The 23,053-nt window shown below is 38.5% G+C and overlaps 1 protein-coding gene across 3 annotated transcripts; it reads left to right on the top strand.

Moving 5' to 3' along the window:
- Positions 1-9,684: 9,684 nt before the first annotated feature.
- LOC116209564 (homeobox-leucine zipper protein MERISTEM L1-like) lies at positions 9,685-15,457 on the top strand. Of its 3 annotated transcripts, none has more exons than XM_031543229.1 (12): positions 9,685-9,919; positions 10,801-11,038; positions 11,120-11,237; positions 11,707-11,895; positions 12,036-12,479; positions 12,634-12,735; positions 12,849-13,049; positions 13,139-13,313; positions 13,438-13,709; positions 13,833-13,928; positions 14,049-14,454; positions 14,957-15,457. In XM_031543229.1, the coding sequence occupies exons 2-11, from the start codon at positions 10,815-10,817 to the stop codon at positions 14,424-14,426; spliced, it is 2,199 nt and encodes a 732-aa protein (XP_031399089.1). In that variant the 5' UTR covers positions 9,685-9,919; positions 10,801-10,814; the 3' UTR covers positions 14,427-14,454; positions 14,957-15,457. The 3 variants fall into 3 exon arrangements, with proteins under 3 accessions (XP_031399089.1, XP_031399090.1, XP_031399091.1); XM_031543230.1 differs by having other exon boundaries at positions 9,784-9,919; positions 10,785-11,038; XM_031543231.1 differs by lacking the exon at positions 9,685-9,919 and adding an exon at positions 10,398-10,720.
- The last annotated feature ends 7,596 nt before the right edge of the window (positions 15,458-23,053 follow it).

The following is a 23,053-nucleotide window of genomic DNA, read 5'->3' as shown; positions in this document are numbered from 1 at the left end:
AATGGCAGGCTGTGGATTTTAGTTCGGGAGGACTTGCAAGTGCAACTCCTTAGCAAGACTAGTCAATATATCCATCTGTTGGTAAAAGTTCCCAAAGGAACTGGCTGGATTGCTTTAACTTTTGTCTATGCTTCAAATGACTTGTTGGAGAGAAGGGAATTATGGCGCGATTTGCAGGCTCTAGCAGTGGGTATGAGGTATAGCTGGATGTTGATGGGCGATTTCAATGCAGTTAAGGATACCGATGAGGTTAAAGCGGTAGGGAGGGAGATAGTCATTGATCAAAGCATGAGGGAATTTGCTGAATTTATTACCTCATCAGAGCTCAAGGATCATCCATATGTCGGCTGCTACTTCACATGGAGCAACAAAAGGCAGGAGGGGTTCCAAGCTCGGAAGATTGATAGAGCGTTGGTTAATGACTTATGGTTTCAACAAGATATTGCCTCAACAGTGGAATTTCTTTCTCCTGGAATTTCTGATCATAGTCCTGTTATGTTAAGGTTTGGTGTCAAAGAGAATGCTGGGCCCAAGCCTTTTAAGTTTTTTCACTTCTGGACTGAACATCCGGAGTACCTGAAACTTGTGGAACATGTTTGGTTGGAGGTACAGGAGGGTAACCCCATGGCGGTGCTTTACAAGAAGTTAAGGAATCTGAAAAGGCACCTGAAAGATTTCAATAGATCTCACTTTGGGGATGTACATGCAAAAGTTGCTGACTTGCAAACTCAGCTTGCTCAAATCCAAGCCTCCATTCTTAATAGTCATTGTCTGCCCCCTGAAATTCTGAAAAAGGAGATTGCTCTAAGGATCGAGCTTTTGGAGGCCATGGACAAAGAAGAGAAGCTTCTGAAACAAAAATCAAGGGTGGCATGGTTGAAGGCGGGAGACCAGAACACGTCATTCTTTCATAAGGCGGTAAAAATAAGGAATGCAAGAACCTCTATTCGTGTACTCTACACTAATTCTGGTGCCAAACTGGAAGAAGTGCAGGAAATCAAAGCGGAAGCAATCAACTTCTATCAAGGTCTTCTCGGAGGTAAAGACGACAGCGTAGCGGGGATCTCTGCGGCACAACTCTCTTCTATTCTCACAAAGAAGATCTCTCATTCCCAATATCATTTGCTTAAGTCTCCTATCACTGAAGAGGAGATCAAGTCGGCCCTGTTCTCGATGGGAAATGATAAGTCCCCTGGCCCAGATGGTTTCACCGTATTTTTTTACAAGCATGCTTGGAAAATTGTCCAAAAGGACTTTCTTGCTGCTGTAAAACATTATTTTTCCACAGGTGAACTACGCAGAGAGATGAACTCTACTATAATAGCCCTAGTCCCTAAGAAGGAGAAAGCTGATCGCATGAAGGACTTCCGGCCAATATCTTGCTGCAATGTGCTTTATAAGTGCATAACCAAGGTGATTGCTAACAGATTGAAAGGGGTTCTTCCTGATGTTATAAGCTTGAACCAAACAGCTTTTGTGCAGGGCAGGAAAATATCCGATAATATTTTGCTTGCTCATGAGCTTGTGAGGAATTATCATAGACAAGGAATAACACCCCGTTGTGCTATCAAAATTGATCTGATGAAAGCTTTTGACACTTTGCATTGGGATTTCATTCTTAACTGCCTGGAGGCCATGGGAATCCCTCTCATTTTTATTAGGTGGATCAAGGGATGTCTTACCTCTCCTTATTTTTCAGTGGCCATCAATGGGTCCTTAGCTGGTTACTTTGCAGGCAAAAGGGGATTGAGACAAGGAGATCCCTTATCGCCCTATCTGTTTGTTATTGCTATGGAGGTTTTCTCAACTCTCTTGGATTCTGCTGCAGATGAGGGTAAAATTGGCTTCCATCCACGATGCAAGTCCATCAAGCTGATCCATCTTTGTTTTGCTGACGATTTATTCTTGTTCACAAATGCGTCCAAAGAGTCCCTTGTTGCCATTCTGGACGTATTGAACACATTTCACAACTGGTCTGGGCTTCGGCTGAATCCTGAGAAATCTGAAATTTTCACAGGTGGCATTAATGAGGAAGGCATCTCTATACTGGTGACTAGCTCTGGCTTTAAGCACGGTACTCTACCTGTGCGATACATGGGGCTCCCTCTTGTCTCTGGTAAGCTTTCTTCGAAGAATTGTGAGGCTCTTACTGAGAGAATCTTAAAGCGCGTTAGGAGCTGGACTGTGAAACACCTGTTTTACGCGGGTCGGGTACAGTTGATCAACTCTGTACTTTTCAGCATGGCTACTTATTGGTGTACCCACTTCATTCTACCCAAGAAAGTCATCAAATTGGTGCAGCAGAAATGCAGAATCTTCTTATGGAATGGCCTGGAGCAGCATACAGGAGGAGGAAAGGTCAGCTGGGAAATTGTTTGTCTTCCTAAATCTGATGGAGGACTAGGCATTAAGAACCTAACTATGTGGAATAAAGTATGCGTGTTAAAGAACCTTTGGACTCTCCTTGTGAGCTCAGGGTCTCTTTGGGTGGCTTGGGCTGCTAAGTATTTAATCAAAGGCCGCAGTATTTGGTCTTTAAGGATACCTGGTGATTGTTCTTGGAACTGGAGAAAACTCTTGCAGCTTAGGACTCTGATGTCTCCCTTTATTTGCTATCGAATTGGCCTTGGCACGAATGTGTCCTTCTGGTATGACACGTGGTTACCGGTTGGACCTTTGATCAACTACTGCACGAGAGGACTTCAATGTTTTCCATCAATCAAAGAACACACAACTGTTAGTTCAATTCTAATCGAAGGCTGCTGGCACTGGCCTAGAAGCTCGGACCCACAAGCTGCTCTAATCCATGACCTCGCAGCAACAATCCGACCTTCCAACCGTGATAGGGTCACATGGACAGCTCACAAATCTGAAACCTTTTCTATTGCAAGTGCATGGAAATGCTTAAGAACCAGGGGTCCAAAGATGGATTGGAGGAGTGCTGTTTGGTTTGAGGGGCTTTTCCCTCGATCTTCTTTCATTAGCTGGCTTTGTGTGCATAATAGACTGAGCACAAAAGACCGCCTCCTAAATTGGGGAATTTCACTCGCTGCCGCTGAATGTGAATTTTGTAGCTTGGAGCTAGAGACTCGGGATCATCTCTTTCTTGGATGCCCGGCTACCCAAGGGATTTGGAGAAGTTTATTAGCCCGTGTTGGTTTGAACAGACCCAATATTGATTGGAATACGGAACTTAGCTGGATCTCCTCTCTCCGTGGAAAGAAGCTTGACATTATTTGCCTAAAGCTACTTTGGACTCATTATATTTATTGCATTTGGAGGGAGAGGAATTCCAGGATCTACCAAAAGCAGGTCTCGTCTTCAGCAGTCATAATTCGGAAGATCTTCTCGGATGTGCAAGCGAAGTTGTCCGTTCTTCCCCACTTCTCATGCAAAATTGTACAATCTACTCTAGTGGGGCATTTGTTTCGCCATTTTGATACTGCCCTTAGTTGATTTTGGGGGGGTGATTTTGAGTATTTGAGTATTTTACATTACTGATCGGTACAGGGGTAATTGGCACTTGGCACTGGTCTCTGATGTAAATCCCTTTTGTTATCAATGAAGTTATACCATTTACCCAAAAAAAGATGTCAGGGATGCAATCCCTTGGGTAGAAGAGAGACGAATTTGTATGAATTAATTTATTAAATTTATTAATTTATTGAAAGTTTCCAATACGCTTAGAAATTTGATAACTTATCCCCTTGACTCCTTGGAATTATTTAATAAAATTGAATAAATATGCAATGAAAGGTTTATGATACAATTACATGGAAGCTTTTCATCGTTCCAATACGGTTATGTGTCAGTTTCTCATCACACAAACGGAAACTCCTCATCAACTCTCGTTGGAGGAATCCAAATTACATAATATATATAGATAAACTAGGTTCAAGCATATGCGTTACGCGGATGTATAAAAGAATCATAAATTTAATAGAAAACTTTTTAAATTTAATAGAAAACTTTTAAAATTTATCTAGAGTAGTTTTTTTTGGAAAGATTGCTCTTAATATTTATTTGTAACCAGAAGCATTTTTTTTCAAGAAAATATTAAATACATATTCAGGAATCAAGAATCTTTTCAATAGAATAATTAATTATAATCATTATACCCGACCGAGTAGTCGAAGAGACACTCAACCATGAGCTAAGGATATTAAGAAAGGCTTATATGGCGCTTTCTTGTTACGCTTGCTGGCTTTTATATTATAATAACTAGGTGCCAACCCGCACGTTGCACATAAACATAAAAATATTTAATTATTGGGCCTTGGTCCCATATCTTGCGGTAAAAATATTTATTTATCGAAAAATCTTATAAGTTAGAAATTATCTTTTTATTTAAAATTTATTCGAAACCTTTTCATCTTTAAAGAGATAGCTAGTTACTATCAAGGAGAAAGAATGAACAAATACATGAATCTATCATGAAGAATTAAATGCTCTGAGAAGTCGAGAAGACAATCAATCGTGAGCTGATGGTTTTTAAATCACGACTTCTTATAGGCACTTGTTGGCTTTTATATATTATAAAAGATAACAAATTACTTAATGCACGGGCATTTGCAGATTTTATTTTTAGTTGATTTTATTGAATTTATGAAATTTATAATGCAAATAAATAAATAAATAAATGAAATACAATGGGAGTTGTTTCATTAATTAATATATTTATAAGAAATTGTAAAAGTCTTCTTAGGAAGATTTCATAAAATTATAAAAATGATAAAATTCTGAAAAAAAATTTGAAAATAGTCTACATAAAAATTAATAGGTAGACCAGAAGAGAAGAAGGATCATGAGCTGAGGGTTTATGCTATATGCTTATGTCAATTACCCTCATTGCACGAACGAAAGAATTCCGTGATAGTAGGCCAAATTAATATATATTGACTAGGTAGAGATCTGCATGACCATATGTTTAGAAAAAAATATAACTTATGTATTTAACAAATTTTAATGATAAGCTTCAAGTAATTTGATATTTTATTTAATTTTATTTGAAAATTACTCAAGTGATTATATGAGAAAATAGATATCACGAATTTATATTATCAATATATGAAATGACAGTTTTATACTTTTAGATAGTTAAATTTTGATATTCGAAGAAACCATGTCAACTATTGGATGAACTTAGTCCTTTTTTTTTCCTTTTGTCTAAAAGGAATTTCCCGCCAATCGGGAGATAAATTGAATAAATGAATGATCTCATTTTGGTGCATTTATTTTTTCCTCTAGCATAGAATTCAATAAGATAATTTTGAGTGGATGCTAGAAATGACTATAGATAAAAATATATAAAAAGGTAGCCACCTAAATAAAATCATGATCATAATAAACAACCATGTATGCTAGACATATAAAGCGAATATATGTTTATGGAGAGACCGTAATCTTGTAATATCTATAAGTGTTTAGGAAAAAAAAGTATAGTGAATAGAAAGAGGGTGGACAAAATAAATTTTATCAGGTATTAATAGAGAATTTAACACATTGAACTTGAAATATATAACGTATTTTGATGAATTCTTTCCTATATCGAGGAAACTTTTAATTTTTTTAAAATAATTTATTATATATTATTACATCCAAATAATCTAGACAAAATTTTTAACATTCATTGAATATAAAATCAATAAAATATAATAAAAGTTTATTTAATTAAAAAATGAAAGGTCAATTCACGTGAAACTAAGGGTTATCAAATGGAGTGATTCGAGTAATGAAGAACGTCTTATCGGGAACTGAGGATTGTCAAATGGAGCTCCATGATTCCACTCTTCCACTTTCATATATTATATATATATAGATAGATAGATTGATATTGGCTGATTTATTGATAATAATAACCATTTCATACAATATAATATTACAATTAAAAAATTATCATAGAATAAAAATATTATGTTCTAATAGAAGAGCTCATTAGGTCATTATCTTGCTCGGTAAGGTACAATCTTCTTTTAGATTTTTCTATCTTGTAACTATTAACATATACCATAACTTCTAATTATTACTCCAAATCTGCACTCAACTCGGAAAAAGCAAAAAAGAAAAGGTTCATATGATTCCTTTAACTTGTTTTTGTGTTAGAGTGAGGTGAGAAACTATAAGAGACAGAACTTATGAGCTGGTGGATGTCGACGGCATGGTCATTTAGTGCGGGAAATAATTAATTCAGGTAGTACCTTATAAGAACCATATGCGGAATCACGGCACATATATTAATACTGTTCTCAGTTTTCGAATCTTAATCAAGTGGAGACAGCGAGCCTCAAGTGACTTGCAAATGGGAGCGAATCTCGATTTCTCTATCCGATACTTAAATGAGAATATATCGAAGAAAGAATAAATGAGTCTAGGGTTTATGTGATTAGAAATAGAAAATATCTCATGAAGATATAATATATATATATATATCAGGAGAATATTATAGAGATAATATGAGAGAAATTATGAAATATAGGTGAAGAAATATGCTCAATAGGATTTAATTACCTAATTTATAGTATCAATGTGAGCCAGTAAATTAAACCTAACGAGTTGGGCCAATTTTCTAGTCCCAACAAATACTATGAACTTCATGTCTTCTATTAAGCATGAGACATATGTGTCTCCTGTTATATTTACCTATATATATATATATATATATATATATATGATGTTTACATCATATTAGATGAAGTGTTTACCGTGCTATATCAAATGATTATATTCATCACACTTGCCAACATGCAAACATATATATGTAAAAAAATAACGCAGCATTGAATAGGTTCAGTGTGTGGGCTGCTACTGCTGTGCCTTCCCACGCCGAGAGAGAGAGAGAGAGAGAGAAGTGGACCATAGCAATCATAAATGTGTGCGCATTGGATTGAAATTGGCCTTTCAGAGATCTTCAATTAGCTGCTGTGCCATCACCAGACATCTCTGGCGATAAAATTAAAGTTGGGCGTATACATCAGCTTATATTCTGATTCTCCAATTCCGAATCGTGATTTAATTTCAAGCCTTAATTCAAGCAGGATATGCACAATCATGATACGATAATGTCCTACAAGCTTCATGTATATATAGCTTATCAGTCGCATATCCAGTTTATCGCAAGAAAAGGGTCAACCAGGGTTTAGCCGAACTGTGATCGGAATGATCTGAGAACTACTATCATCAGATTATCGGAATAATTAACTTGAACAAGTTCTAGCTTAGTGTGGTTTTTCCACTTCTCGGCTAACAACTTGAACAAGTAGGATGTATCAAATATATGATTTGCTGTGATGGGTTGGTTAGCATTGTGACGCTCCTCTAATTTCATTGTGAACCACAAGGGTTTAGATCTAATTCACATTGTTAGAATTTCCTATATTCCGTTCCTACCGCTCCATCCATTCTCGGTCTATCTTCATGCAAGGGCCTTCCTATTATTTAAAAAAGCAAAAAAAAGAAAAAAAGAAAATGCTCGTTTAAGCTTAATAACCTACGTGTTCCAAACGTCATAGGTACCTGTCTTGAACGTTTGCTGATTGTCACACGCCCTTGTAAAAGTATTTAAGCAAAAAGACTATTGCATTTTATGTTCTTTTGTCTCTTAATTTATTGATCATTACAGTCAATATTCAGTCTTCTATTCCTCGCGACAGGGATTGCTGGAAAGTAACCTAAACAACTCACTTTCATATGTCTAGAGCATGGACAAGATAAAAAAGAATTACCTCGCACACTCTTACCATCTGATCATTTGTATTAGGTCAATAGGAAATTTTGTTTGTGTAGTTCAAGCATTGCATTGTCCGAGAAAATGATTTAAGGTTTATTTCGATAAGATTTTCTTTTTTTAATAAAATCGGCAATGAACGGTTGCAAATCTCCATTTGGTAACGTATTCAAATCCTTGTACTTAATTGCACCATTAAATGCATTGGTTCTCTTAATATGATAAGGATATTAAGTGGTCAAGATACACACAAATCGACAGCAAAGAAAAGGAAAAAAAAAAAAAGGTTTCAGTATTTTTAAAATATTTACCATTTAATTCACCCAAAAAAATATTTACCATTTATAGTCAAAGAGAAAAAGGAAGCTAGAGGTGATTTGTGACACATGTTTTTCGTTTTTACAGAGTGGAGTTGATAAGAACTTATCATTGTTTGAAGTAACACTCTTCCAACAAATTTTTACTTTTTCTGAAATCATTTGTCATTTGCTTGGAGTGATTAAAATGTGATATAGGGATCGTGAATGATTTGGATATCCGATAAATAATTTTCCAATTTAAGTATGAAGTAATTAAAAAAAAATCAGGTTCACGATTTTAATTAAACCAAGTTTGGATCATGCATGCGGCAGTCTTGCCAGATTTGATAACTTCCCTTTCAAGAACAGTACAACATTATCAATATGAATGAACAAAGAAATACATTGTACTGTGCTCCAAAAGAAAGGGATTATGCATGGGTAGGAGAGATGAACTTTTGCTCACACATGCAAGTATGGTCGATTTGTCATCGAAGAAATCTATATCGACTTCCACAAGGCATGTACAATTCCGGGATCTACATAATTAGTTCGCAGAAATCTAATCTGCTAGAAATGTAAGCAGATAAATGATGAGGAGCCTGTTTGAAAAATGAGTGTTGCTCAACTCTGCTCAATCCTAGTTTACTACCTGACAACAATGGGCAGCAATTTCCTTCATGTGGAATCCAGCCGCAGCAGCACAAGGATGGTCAACAATGGGCGGTTGAATTTTTTTTTGTAGCAAATGCCCTGTTCTTATCAAAACTATTTTTCCGAAGCGCAATGGCTCTCTCTTCACGAGCGAGCTGTAGCGCACTAGTCAAACTAACCAGTCCTCCAAATGTTGCGGCCAATTTTGTTTTTATGCAAGTTAAACAGAGCAGAGTTGAACAATGCTCATTTACCAAAGATCACTTCCAAATCCGAATCTAATTCGATTTATTACTCCCCACCTCAATCAATCAATATGCATATAATGTACACTAAAACATACATATTGGTGTCATTATTTCTTATCCCCAGCCACTGGCCGATGGCTCGACGATTTTATTATTGTCTTGATTTTTGTTCTATTGGTTTGTACTGCTGCCGAATCTATCGATCATCTTTCCTCTCACAAAACCTCTAATTTGTGTTTTTCAGGGTAAAAGAACGACAAATTGAGCAACTACCTCTGGAGAATGTGAAGTTTGAGGAGATAAACCAAATCGAAATAAATGGCTTGCGTACAAGAAGCCATAATAAGCACTTGCACCGAAGTAGAAGATGGATTAAAGCTAGCTGGCTAGGGCTTTTTCGTTATTCCAGTAACCCGTAAATCAATTAACCATACACGACGAGCAACGGTAAGTTCCAACCATCCAATATGTTTCCGGTCCCATGAATGTATATGAATGATAGCCGATGCTGATGATTCAACAAATAGAGAAAATAAAAATTGCTTGATCTCGAATGTAATTGCACCGATCAATTGCAGATCGAAGCACGGACCGAAGACGATCCTGAACCCCTCGATAGATACATACATACCTCATGAATAAGAAATTTGAACGTGAGATTCTCTCTCTCTCTCTCTCTCGGCAATTATACCTCCCATAAATGCTATCGCACCCTCTCACTTGGCTCAGCAATAACTCCTCACTCTCTGCCACAACCTCTCCACCTGTTCCTCCCCCTTCTTCCTCTCCTCCTCCTTCATCTTCATCATCTTCTTCTTCTTCTTCTTCCTCTTCATTTCATCCATTTCTCTCTCTTTCTTCTTCCCTTCCAAAACGGCCACAGAGGCAAAAACCTAATCTCACTCTCATCAATAATTCTCTTGCTCTTCTTCTTCTATGCTATGCTTTAAGAGGGTGGCCACCGTACCTTTTAACCTCCCAAAGCATCATTACAAGTAAGCCATTTAAATATTCTCAAAACCAGCTGCACATATATCATACTCAAAATTCATTACAACATAAACATATATATATATATGTATGTATAGTTTGAGTGTGCATGTTTATCTTCATATACATCCGCCTTGACATAGCTTCTGCAGCACTTTCCGCTCAGCGAGGGTTTTCCGTAATTTCTTTCTTATTTTTTGGGTATCCTTAGCTTATTAGTTGAGATATCTCTTGTTTGGGGGTCGACTTGGCCTTGACTTTTAGTTTAAGCAAAAGAGCGAAGAGAAATCCCGCATGAGGCTTAACAGGAAGGGGTTTGGGTTTGATGTCTCTCCCTCAAGGGTGGGTGTTAGTCTTTTGGCACGTAGGGCGACAGAGGCTCTTGACTTTGTGTGAACCCCAAAACCGAAAGTCATTTTCTCCCCCTTTTTTGTCTTCTTTCATCCCATTTTCAGATATGTTTTCAGGATTTTGCTAGCATCATTCTTGCGTAATTTTTTTTACCTTAGATGTGATCATTATAGGTTTATTCTTGCTGGTCAGAATGAGTGTTTGTTTTAATTTGAAACCGATTTGTACTTTGGACTTGTGTTTTCAGTGTGATTCTGAGCTCCGTTAGTTTTGATCTCTCAAGTTTGACAGTGGATTTACACTGAGCACTACTTGCCACACAAAATCTCGTAGATAACGCTCGTAATGCCCTGCCATTACCACCACATTAATTACTAAGCCTTTTCTCCTTCCTTAGTCTCTCCCCCCCTTTCTCTGACAATTAAGCAAGTGCGCATATAAACAGACCGACCGTAGTGAGTGCGGTACTGCTAGCTAGTTAATGTATAAGTTATTTGCACAACGAATAATCAAGGGTAGGTTTGGAATGTTGTAGGTGTTCTTCCAAATATGTTCCAACCAAGCATGTTCGACAACCACCACCACTTGCTGGACATGATCGCAAAACCCCCCTCGGAGGGTGAAATGGGAAGCTTGAGAGATGATGATTTCGAGAACAAATCGGGGACTGAAAATATGGAGTTCCCCTCCGGGGAGGATCCTGACCCGAACCAGCGTCCCAAGAAGAAGCGGTACCATCGCCACACCCAGCACCAAATCCAAGAGCTGGAAGCGTAAGTGAAACCCTAAAACTTCTTACAGTTTCTTCTTGTTAATGATTGAGTTGATTCGAGATTTTGAGTTTGCCATGCTAGGTTTTTCAAGGAGTGTCCACATCCCGATGACAAACAAAGGAAGGAGCTGAGTAGAGAACTAGGATTAGAGCCTTTACAAGTTAAATTTTGGTTCCAAAATAAGCGTACCCAAATGAAGGTACATTTACATATGACGTACATGATATATATAAAATTCTTTCTGTATTTACTTCAGGCTGAGTTTTTGCATTTTTCCTTTTAAACATAATTCTGCAAATATTTGAAATTTCTTTCATAACTGTAGATATCATATCAAGCTCCTAAGTTACTAATTAAGAAGGCAAAGAATCAGTTCATTGTTCCAATTCACACTAGCTATATATAAATGTATATAGATGCATATATGTCATTAAACTACAGAGGATTTTGATAGATCCAAATAAGTTTCTACTATGAAAGGCAAATGTTTTTTTGATTCACATGAGAAAGACCCATGTGCAGAATACACAAGTGAATGCGACGTCAAATGTATATATCTTGCTCATGTACACTCACCCATAGTCAATCATTTAATAGCAATTAAAATTAATGAATCGATTGTCAATCGTGAGGTTATTTAGTCATATGACTCACTTTCAAAACTCCAGGCCCAACATGAGCGCCAAGAGAATTCGGTATTAAAAGCTGAAAATGAAAAGCTCCAAGTGGAGAACTCAAGGTACCGGGAAGCCCTAGCCAATGCAACATGCCCCAACTGTGGTGGTCCAGCAGCTCTCGGTGAAATGTCATTTGATGAGCAGCACTTGAGGATAGAAAATGCCCGTTTACGAGAAGAGGTATGTAGCAGAACGAAAATAATCTCAAGCCAAGAGTTTGGTCAATTGAAACCGGAAAGACCATAAGTGATATTATTTTGATATGATTTGAGAATCAAATTTTCTTTCCGTCTCCATTTTAAATTCCACCATCTTTGCAGATTGACCGGATCTCAGGCATCGCAGCGAAGTATGTAGGCAAGCCATTGACTTCTTACTCTCAACTTTCTCCACACATGGCTGGGCCTGGCCATTCTTTCGACCATGGAATTGGGAGTTTTGGGCCTCAGTCGGGACTTGTTGGGGAAATGTATGGAGGAGGTGATCTCCTGCGGTCAATCTCGCTTCCCACAGAAGCCAACAAGCCTATGATTGTAGAACTTGCTGTAGCTGCGATGGAGGAGCTCATAAGGATAGCACAAGCAGGAGAGCCCTTATGGATCCCTGGCGATCACTACACCGAGGTACTGAATGAGGACGAGTATTTGAGGACCTTCCCTAGGGGTATTGGACCGAAGCCCTTGGAATTGAGGTCGGAAGCTTCGAGGGACTCTGCTGTGGTTATCATGAACCATATTAGCCTGGTTGAGACACTCATGGATGTGGTATGTATGTGTGTTGTTTTCCTATTCCTTTAATAAAAACATTCGTCTTGATCTCTTGTTGCCCTAAAAGGATGTCAATAGACAACAAATATATATATATATATATATATAAGATATATATCGAATGATCTAAACATTTTTATATTATCCACAGAACCAATGGTCGAGGGTGTTTTGCGGTATAGTTTCAAGAGCAATGACCATACAGGTCTTGTCAACTGGAGTAGCTGGAAACTACAATGGAGCTCTGCAAGTGGTAATTTATTCTTAAATTTTAAAGCTTCATGCATTGAATGAATTGATTTTCATGGAAGGATACGCAAGGCCGATATATGCCGTCGTATGTCTAAAAGTCTATGGATTTTCCAGATGACTGCGGAGTTCCAGGTCCCCTCACCACTTGTCCCAACTCGAGAAAATTATTTCGTGCGCTACTGTAAGCAGCATGCGGATGGGATGTGGGCAGTGGTTGATGTATCATTAGATAGCCTACACCCAGGGGCAGTACCTAGGAGCCGAAGAAGGCCATCGGGTTGTTTAATTCAGGAATTGCCCAATGGCTACTCCAAGGTATGTACTCGGTTTCCTTGTTAGATGTTGAGCCTATAATATAATTAATTGCCATGGTTCAAATATGTTTAATGGCTTCTTTTACCTAGGTTATATGGGTCGAGCATGTTGAAGTAGATGATAGAGCAGTCCATAACATATATAGGCAGCTGGTAGATAGTACTATAGCTTTTGGAGCAAAGCGTTGGGTCTCGACCTTGGACCGACAGTGTGAACGCCTCGCAAGCTCTATGGCCAACAACATCCCTGCGGGAGACTTATGTGGTGATGCTTCGTTATACTTATGCCTCCGTTAATATCTTGACTTACAAAACTTCAAGTCTTCAGTAATTATATTCTTGAGTTTGTTGATTTGTTCTGATCATGAATTAATACTAAACATATATAGTGATCACAACCCCGGAGGGAAGGAAAAGCATGCTGAAATTGGCAGAGAGGATGGTGATGAGCTTTTCGAGTGGAGTTGGTGCCTCAATGGCACATGTTTGGACAACATTATCAGCGACAGGCTCAGATGATGTTAGGGTTATGACTAGGAAGAGTGCTGATGATCCAGGTAGGCCTCCTGGGATCGTCCTCAGCGCTGCAACCTCATTCTGGCTGCCTGTCCCCCCAAAACGAGTTTTCGATTTTCTGCGGGACGAGAATTCCCGGAGCGAGGTATTTGTGCAAAATTTTACATACAAGTAGTACATTGATTCATTGATTATATATTTTCAAAATCATTAACTTTTAGTCTCTTCGCATTCACCATTGTGCTGATCTCTGCTGAAAATAATATAGTGGGATATCCTCTCGAATGGGGGTGAGGTGCAAGAGATGGCACACATAGCTAATGGCCGAGATCCGGGTAACTGTGTCTCGTTACTTCGCGTGAATGTAAGTCAATTGTGTTTCAATACTTTCATCTTAAAACTCTTGCAATAAAATCATTCTTCTTTCAGCTTGTAATTGATTAAAATTAGTAATTCAATATTTCGTGGAAAAATTTATTGGCAGAGCCCAAACTCGAGCCAGAGCAACATGCTCATACTTCAGGAGAGCTGCACGGACTCGACTGGGTCCTATGTAATCTATGCTCCCGTGGATATTGTATCCATGAATGTGGTCTTAAGTGGCGGGGATCCAGACTATGTGGCTCTCCTTCCATCCGGCTTTGCTATTCTTCCTGATGGGCCCAGCCTCAGCAATGGTGGCAGTGGAGGAATCCTCGAGGTTGGATCAGGAGGTTCACTCTTGACGGTTGCGTTCCAGATACTGGTCGACTCGGCGCCAAATGCGAAGCTGTCTCTCGGATCAGTTGCAACAGTGAATAGTTTGATCAAGTGCACAGTTGAACGGATTAAGGCTGCAGTGACCTGTGATCACAACCCATGAAGATACTTGACCAGGAAGCTAACATGTGGTGAGTAATTAATCCATTCACGACATACATCAACTTATTTCCTATGAGTTCTAGCTAGGTCCCATTTCTCTTGCTTTATATCCAGCAATATATATATATATATATATATATATATATATCCTGCTTTCATCAAAACCTAAACTTCAAATTTTCTCAATCTTTTTGCTCCTTGTGGAGCTCTCATCTATCTCAAAAACCTAATGCTGCCATTGGAAAAGGTCATGTTGGCCGACTTGATTTGGTTAGAGTTCAAACCATGCATATTGCACAAGCGCTGAATGCATTATATATGGAGTGTATTTACATGGAGAAACCCTCAATTTTGGCTGTCAATCATCACGTGTCAGGTGTTAATGAATCATAAATGGCCACAAGGGCAGTTGACACCAGATTGCTTCATCGATCATATTGTCTATTTGACACACTTGGTGATTGATGCTCTAAAATCACTAATTTAGCATGCATGCTAATTTCTTCGATTTATGTTCCATTCAAATTGCAGGGTGACATCATGCGAAGAAAGAAACCCATTCTAATGGAGTAGGAAAGCTAGCGATTAAGGAAATTGGGCTAGTCTCTAAGTAAAATCTTGGGAAGGATGATGAAGGGGATAAGTTGAGAAGAAGAAAGGGAGTCAAGAACGAACCTTTTAACGACCTTTGCTTTATGGTACGTTTAGTAGTGAGAGATAGAAGGATTTTGTTTATCAGTGTAAGATGAAGAGCAAGCCTGCCATATTTCAAGGGTCGACAGAGGTTCGGGAATTGACTTCGCCTGATGAATTGCAAAGAAACCCTAGAAAGATCGATCTTGTTTGTAGTCTTTAATTGGCCTTCCTTTTCTTTTGGCTATTGTTTTTGCTTTATGTGGAGAAGTAATTGACTAGCCTGTCTATGTTTGTCTGTGTTCGTTTCTTTGCATGCTAACTATGATTTTTGACTTCCGTTTGCTGTGGAATGGAACTTCATGTTGCTCAGTCTGGTAAGGTTGGCTCGATTGGTTACAACCGCTTACGAGTCATTTCAATTTTATTGAATGTCTCGAACACATATATATGACTTGTTATACAATCGGGAGTAGGGAATCATGTGAAGGAAAATTACTCATGCCTTTTTTTTCATATAGATATTATGAAGTAATAAAATGAATAATTTTAGTGAATGTATATTAAATATTATACAACAGTAATTGAATAAGCGAAAGTTAAAAAATATAAGTATTTCTTAAATGAAATATGAAATTGATGAGAAAATGTTAAATGGTTCTTATTCTCAAATGACATGATGAGTAAAAAATCAATTAAATTGCCATAATTAAAAAAAAAAATTATGAGTTGCTTGAGTGACCAACACATATATGTGCTCATTCACATCTCATTTACAAAAATGCGATTGGTGCTTCCTCATAATGGCGAGATGGCATTATTAAAAATGGTCCCAGAATTAAGGTTTCAGCATTAATTGATCATATATAGAGTGGCTCTCCTTTCAGTAAATACTATGGCTTTATCAGTGGTTTGAATCAATTGGGCCTTTGTAATGCACAGGGGGTTGACTGACAATTTGTCAAATTATCAGCCGGCCAGAAAAGGCCTTTTTGTATCCACTAGTTTTCAATTTCTTTCGGATTAAAAATGTCATAAATTCATGGTTTATGCATAGATGATCCTTCATTTTCTTCTCACATTCTGTGAACAGTCCGAATCCATCGCATCGAAAGTTCCATTGAAAAACTTAAAAGGCCTGTATATGAAAAGTATGGCAATATATGCATATAGACTTTTGATACAATAAATAAAATTTTTCTTAAAAATTGCTATTATACTAAATCAGAAGTAAAAATTCAGACCCATTTATCCGTTTAGTTATTCGTAGTTTACAGTAAACTTGCTCAAATTAGGACTAAAACACCCACATATATAGAAAGCTAGCACAAACATTGAAGTACCTGTGCGTGAAAAAAAAAATTGTACCTTTAAGTCCAAGTTAAAACTATTAGAAGCAACAATCATATATTATGCTATGTAAAAGCTGAAAAGCGCTTATAAATGAGATGTCGTATTTTACAAACCCTTAGCTCATAATTAATTGTCTCTCGTCCTCATTAGAAAACTAAATTTCTAATAAAAAAATTCATGTGCCCATTCATTTTTATATATTATATTTCGTAAAAACATAATATTTTTCCCTTCCCGCCAATTATTTTCCCTTTCTTCTTTAAGTTCATTGTATTCTCACTACTTAATTTTCCCCTTTCTTGTTTTATACTTATATCCAATTTTTCCGTCTTTTCCTTGAATAATGAAGAATTTTCATGATTTGCGAATAAACATGGAAAATTATTTGAATAATTTTTCTCGAACAGATGCAATGCATGGGGCTGTACGTAGATTCCAATTTTAATCCAGTAGATTATTATTTAGGAGCCCCACAAAGTGCTCAAGTTGGGCAATTGATAAAGTTTGGGATTAGGTGCAACGAACCATGAATATATGATATATGCTGAATTATCTTAATTATATATACATACTATGAACCACCCGCCACAGCAGCTTCCCATCTGGGTCTTGTGCAGCGTTTGAACTCTCCATTTCTTCAGTCGAAAATTTTTCTCCAGACAATAGGCAAAGAGTGAAATGCACTTGGCCCTCTAAAATTTTGCAAGATGCCCCTCACCTATTTAAAACGAAGTAAAGTGCACCCTTTATTAATTTTTTCTGATCATTTTCCGGCCAAAAGTTAATTTCTTATTAATTTTTAAATTCATAAAATAATTTTAAAATGAAACAATCGAAAAGGGAAAAGCAGAAGAACGTCTAGATAAAGAATAGGGGGTGGGGGGATGTTTGTGCGCTCAGAATTCGGTTTTTTCTTGATTAAATGGCAAATGTGAAGAAAGTGATAAGAGAGGTCTCTTTGATGGGACTGATAAATTCATTCATGGAGATTGCATTATTTGCTCTGGCTTCTGCTGCTGACTGAGGGATGTTTTTGTCTCACTAACCCCTTGCTTCCTCCCGTTCCACTGTGCCCCCTCCCCATTCGCTACAGCCCCCTCCCTCCCCGCCGCTACGTCGTCTTCTTTTCTCCTGCCAAGCTGCCCTCTATATAGGCCCGATGTTGACCCACCTGAACCTTCTACCCCCTCCCTTCCATACCCACCATTCCTCAGAAATCTCCTTCTTCGTTGGTCGCTACCTCGTGTTAGCAGTGGGGGCAATTGCTCCGACCCCCCTTGCTTGAGATTGATAAATAAATAAATAAATAAAGGTCAAGCCAACTTGTCCAAGTTTGTCAGACATTCGGCCGAAGATGAGATTTGGGTTGCAAATCATTAATCCTCATCCTCTCCCTTGGCAGGAGATTTGCCCAACAAGTTGGACAATTGTTTATTAATTTCCCTCACCTACAAATAGGAGGCTTCTCCTTCGGCGTCAACACACCAAAAACACAGAGAGCTCCACTGAGAGAGTTTCTCAAGTGCTCAACAGAGAAAGCTTAAGAGGGACCATCAGCACGGTGGTCTAGTGATTAAGTATCAAGCGCTCCACTTGAACATCACGAGTTCGAACTTCACTAAGGACGTAGAGCTCGCCAATATATGGGTGTATTATGGAATGGCGGTGGCCGGCCCATAATACTTGATCCAGTAAGTCTTGGACTTAATTAACTAGTGTGTTGATGAGGCTGCGGTGAACAAGTTGGGCTAAAGTCTCAGCGAGTTATGGCGAAATGAACATTCCGTGACGGTTAGGTTCCCTTAGTTGGGGCAGCCACAACGGGCTAATAACCCGATCTAGCCTTTTTATTCATCAAAAAAAGAGAAAGCTTAAGAGGGTATGCGTGAGAGAGGAAAATGAATTGGTGTGAGAGAGTACGGAGGCAAGATTATATGGTAGTTAGGGATATTTCTCAGGCGTGTGGTATACAGTAATTGGGAATATTTCTCGGTAATGCACTGTGTCACGGAGGGACCATGCTGCATGGACACCAGGGCATGCTCATGACGGACGATATATTGAGACCCTTACGGCTGGGTCTCCAGGTAGAGAGAGTGGTGGGTCCCTGAGAAGGTTGTGTTTGGTCCAATTACTATCGGTCCATAGTGAGACCGATGTTTGTGTAATAAGTTAATTACATAATGGAATCATTGCCCGTTATGGTTTTTTCCCTCCACAGTCTGAGAGTTTTCCACGTTAAGTCCCGGTGTCCTTCATTATGCTTCATTTTTTATTTCCGTTCCAATACTATTTCTTGACTTATAATGGAGATTATTATTTGTCAAGTTATTACTCGATAAACATGTGGGTGTACACCCAGGCCCAACAACTAGTATTAGAGCCACGAGTTCTCTACTATAATGAAGAAATCTCATTTGGAAATGGAGAAGTTCGATAGAATGAAGGATTTTGAGTTATGGAAGATCAAGATTCGTGATGTCCTTATTCAGTAAGGACTCCACGAGGCGTTACTTGGCAATGAGAAGAAATTAGAATCCATGAAAAGATGAAGAATCGGACGAGCTAGATGAGAAAGCGATATCCACTATCTGCTAATGCTTAGCAGATGATGTAATCTTCAATGTAAGGGAAGAAAAGACCAACGCCATTTTATGGATGAAGCACGAGAGCTTGTACCAGACAAAGTCTTTCCTAAACAGGATTCTTTTGAAGAGGCAGTTATATTCACTGAAAATGAAGGAAGGCACCAAGTTGTCAGAGCACATGAATAATTTTAACAATATCGTAAGTCAACTCGACAGTGTCGGTGAGAAGATGGAGGAAGAAACCAAAACAATAACCTTATTATGTACTATGCTTGACTGTTATGATAATTTGGTGACAACTCTTAGTTGTACCCATGCTGAGGCACTTAAGTTGGATGAAGTAACAAATGTTTTATTCTCTGAAGAACTTCAAACGAAGGCTTCCTTCGAGAACTCGGAGAATACCTCTTCATGGAGAATAGAGGCGGGAGTTATAACAGAGGACATAAAGGGCATGACAAATCAAGAGGAAGGTCCAAGTCCCGGAGCAAGGTGAAATGTTACCATTGCAGTATGCTTGGCCACATGAAGCGAAATTGTAGATCCCTGAAGCAAGAACTGGGTAATGATCGGAAGGCAGATGACCAGAACACCATGGTCGTTGCATCATCATCCGGTGCAGAAGGCAAAACCTTACTCTGTGCAAGTAATAATTGTGATCACATCCAAGATCCAACCGTTGAATGGATGACTTTGCAACATCTTACCATTGCACCCCAAGACGTGAGTTCTTCACAACGTACAAGGCGGGAGATCTTGGCAGTAAGAAGATAGGCAACCGAAGTGTTCCAAAGATCGTGGGGATTGGTGATATTATTGTACGGACTAGTGTATGGTGTACAATGACCTTGAAGGATGTGCGTCACATACCATACTGCTGCCCAATTTGATGTCTTCGACAATGCATGATAAAGAAGGATACAATCAACAACTAGGTGCCGGTACGTGGAAGCTGACCAGAGGAACATTGCTGGTCGCAAGAGGGAGCCTGTGTTGCACACCGTACAAGACAATCGTGAAGGTGTGCAGCTCCCAAGTGAATGTGGTTGTAGATGTTGCTTCGCCAAATTTGTGGCATAAAAGGCTTGCTCACATAAATGAGAAAGTGTTGCAGATTTTAACAAGGAAGTCCTCCATTCCCTTTGCCAAAGGATCGTCACTCAACCCTTGGGATGATTGTTTGTTTGGGAAGCAACACAGAGTTTCTTTTCATACTTAGTCCCAACGAAAAGAAGATAAGTTGGAGTTAATCTATTTTGACGTTTGTGGTCCCATGGAGGTGGAGTCGATAGGTGGCAATAAGTATTTTGTCACTTTCATCGATGATGCATCGAGGAAAACCCGGTTTATCTGTTGTGGTCTAATGACAAGGTGTTCTAGTATTTCTACAAGTTTCATGACATAGTGGAAAGACAGACGGGGAAGAGTCTGAAGTGTTTGTGCACTGACCATGGTGGGGAATACACCTCGAGAAAATTCAAGGATTATTGCACGCCACAAAATTCGACATGAGATCACCGAACCAGGTACTCCACAATATAACGGTGTAGCCGAGAGGATGAACTAAACCATTCTGGAGAAAGTCAGGTGCATGTTGAGGATTGCAAATTTGCCCAAGCCATTCGGGGGGTGAAGCGGTCAACACTGCTTGTTACCAAATAAATCGATCTCCATTTGTTCTTTGGAATACGACATCCCTGAGAGGGTGTGGATGAGTAAGAATGCATCTTACTCTCATTTGAAGATATTTGACTACAAAACTTGCATGCACGTGCCAAAGGAACAAAGATCAAAGTTGGACGACAAAGCCAATGAGTGCATTTTTGTTGGGTATGGAGATGAGGAGTATGGCTATAGACTATTGGATCCGAAGAAAGGAAAGGTCGTCAGAAGTAGGGATGTGGTTTTCCGCGAGCAAGAGACCGTGGAAGAAGAAAAGCAGACACAAACTCCGGATGGTGTTCGTGACAGAGCACCAATTCCTATTCTAGAAGATGATGCCACACATGAAATAGACCCTCATGAAATTGAACTAAGGGATGATGAGGAGCCAGAACAAGTTGGTGTTCAAGCCGAAGAAAGATGGTGACAAGCTAGTGAAATACAAAGCTTTATTTGTAGTCAAAGGCTTTGCACAAAGACAAGGCATTGCTCCGACTTGTTAGCAGCGGGGGTAATTGCTCCGACCCCATTTGCTTGAGATTGAAAAAATGAATAAATAAATAAATAAATAACAAGCGAACTTGCCCAAGTTGTTAGACAATCGGCGAAAGATGAGATTTGGGTTGCCAATCTCTGACAAAATCATCATCCTATCCCTTGGTAGGAGATTTGCCCAACAAGTTGCACAGTTTATTAATTTTCCTCACATATAAATGGGAGGCTTCTCCTTCGGCTTCAACACTCCAAAAACACAGAGAGCTCCATTGAGAGAGTTTCTCAAGTGCTCCATAGAGAGCTTAAGAGGGTGTGCATGAGAAAGGGAAAGGAATTGGTGCGAGAGAGTTGTACTCCATGGAGAGAATACGGGAGCAAGATTATCCAGTAATTGAAGATATTTCTCGGGTGTGCGTTATATTAATCACATAAAATTAATATATCAGGTCTCTAGGTAGAGAGGGAGTGATAGGTCCCTGAGAATGTTGTGTTAGGTCCAATTACTGTTTGTCCACAAAGAGACCGATGTCTGTGTAATAAGTTGATTACATAGTGAATTCTTTACCCGTGTGGTTTCGTCCGTCCGCACTCTGAGAGTTTTCCACGTTAAATCTCGATGTCCTTCATTATCCTTCATTTATTATTTCCGTTCTAATACTATATCGCAACTCATAGTGTATATTATTATTTACCAAGTTATTACTCGATAAACCTAGGGGTGTACTCTCGGGCCCAACACCTCCTTGGCCCCATTGGTGCTGCTGCCTCCACTGGCCCATCACCAAAAGATCCTCCACGCTACCTATTTCACCATCTCTGCCCCCACCACCGTCTCCTTCTCTCCTCCTCCCTCGCTCTCGATTTTTTTTCCCTAACAAGTTCGAATTTTTTAATTTTTATAACTATTTTCTTAGTTCTCAAATTAATATATTAATAATAAATTAAATTTTGGCAGGAAAATGATCGGAAAACAAGTTGGGGTTGCAATTTGCTACCTTTTAAATATGTTAGGGAGCAAAGTACATTTTACTCGTAAGCAAATAAAGTGGGCTTTTATGACATGAGGCCGGGCCCATCGTTGGCTTCAGGGTTAGGCATCGGCATAGCCAGGACGTAATGACAGAGAACTCCACACCATCAATCAGGAAGAGCTGGACTGGATGGTTACGATGTTTGATATGGTTCATCAATTTGCTTGGAACACCCATACATATACCCTAGAATTCAAGTCATTGAGAGAACTATAATTTCAATAAATATTAGTTGGTACTTTCTTTTTTAAGACGAGAAATTGTTCGAAGCAAACCCATGAATGTTACGTGGCCATTCTTGGATCACAGGCTTATTCATCTCCGATAGATTTCTTTTTCATCTTCTTCTTCTTTTCTTGGCTCAAAATTTACTCGAGAGACTTAACCCGTTTGATTTTAAAATCGATTTTTAAAATTTTAACTCTAACTTTAACTCTACCCACTACACAATAAAAGGCAATAACACAATTATTATTTTTTGATTTTTCTTCAATTTTTTAACAATTCAATTCAATTTTTAATTCTAAATTCTCTAAACTATTCATTACTTTTTCACACTTTTTCTCATAATTTAACAATAAAATCATTACAATTCAATTAAAATCAAATTCAACTATACTTAACTCTAAAACTAAACACGCCTTCAATTCTGTGCATGGCGTCCAGCCAAATGTAACGCCATATCTTAAGATTTTTTTTGTTTGTATGTAATCCGTTTAGTTTTGTAATTAGTCTGTGATAATGTTGCTATAATCAATCCTTTACCCTTGTTCTCAATTTCTTTTTTCATCACAAATAAAAGTCCCAATTTTTTACTGAATTGAGAATAGAAAGGATTCCGTTGGTTATCAATTGGTGCAGTCCAT

The sequence above is a fragment of the Punica granatum genome, chromosome 5 (assembly GCF_007655135.1).
Source record: "Punica granatum isolate Tunisia-2019 chromosome 5, ASM765513v2, whole genome shotgun sequence".
Taxonomy (NCBI): domain Eukaryota; kingdom Viridiplantae; phylum Streptophyta; class Magnoliopsida; order Myrtales; family Lythraceae; genus Punica; species Punica granatum.
The sequence above is the reverse complement of the archived record's forward strand: the minus strand, read 5'-3'. Positions and strand labels throughout refer to the sequence as shown.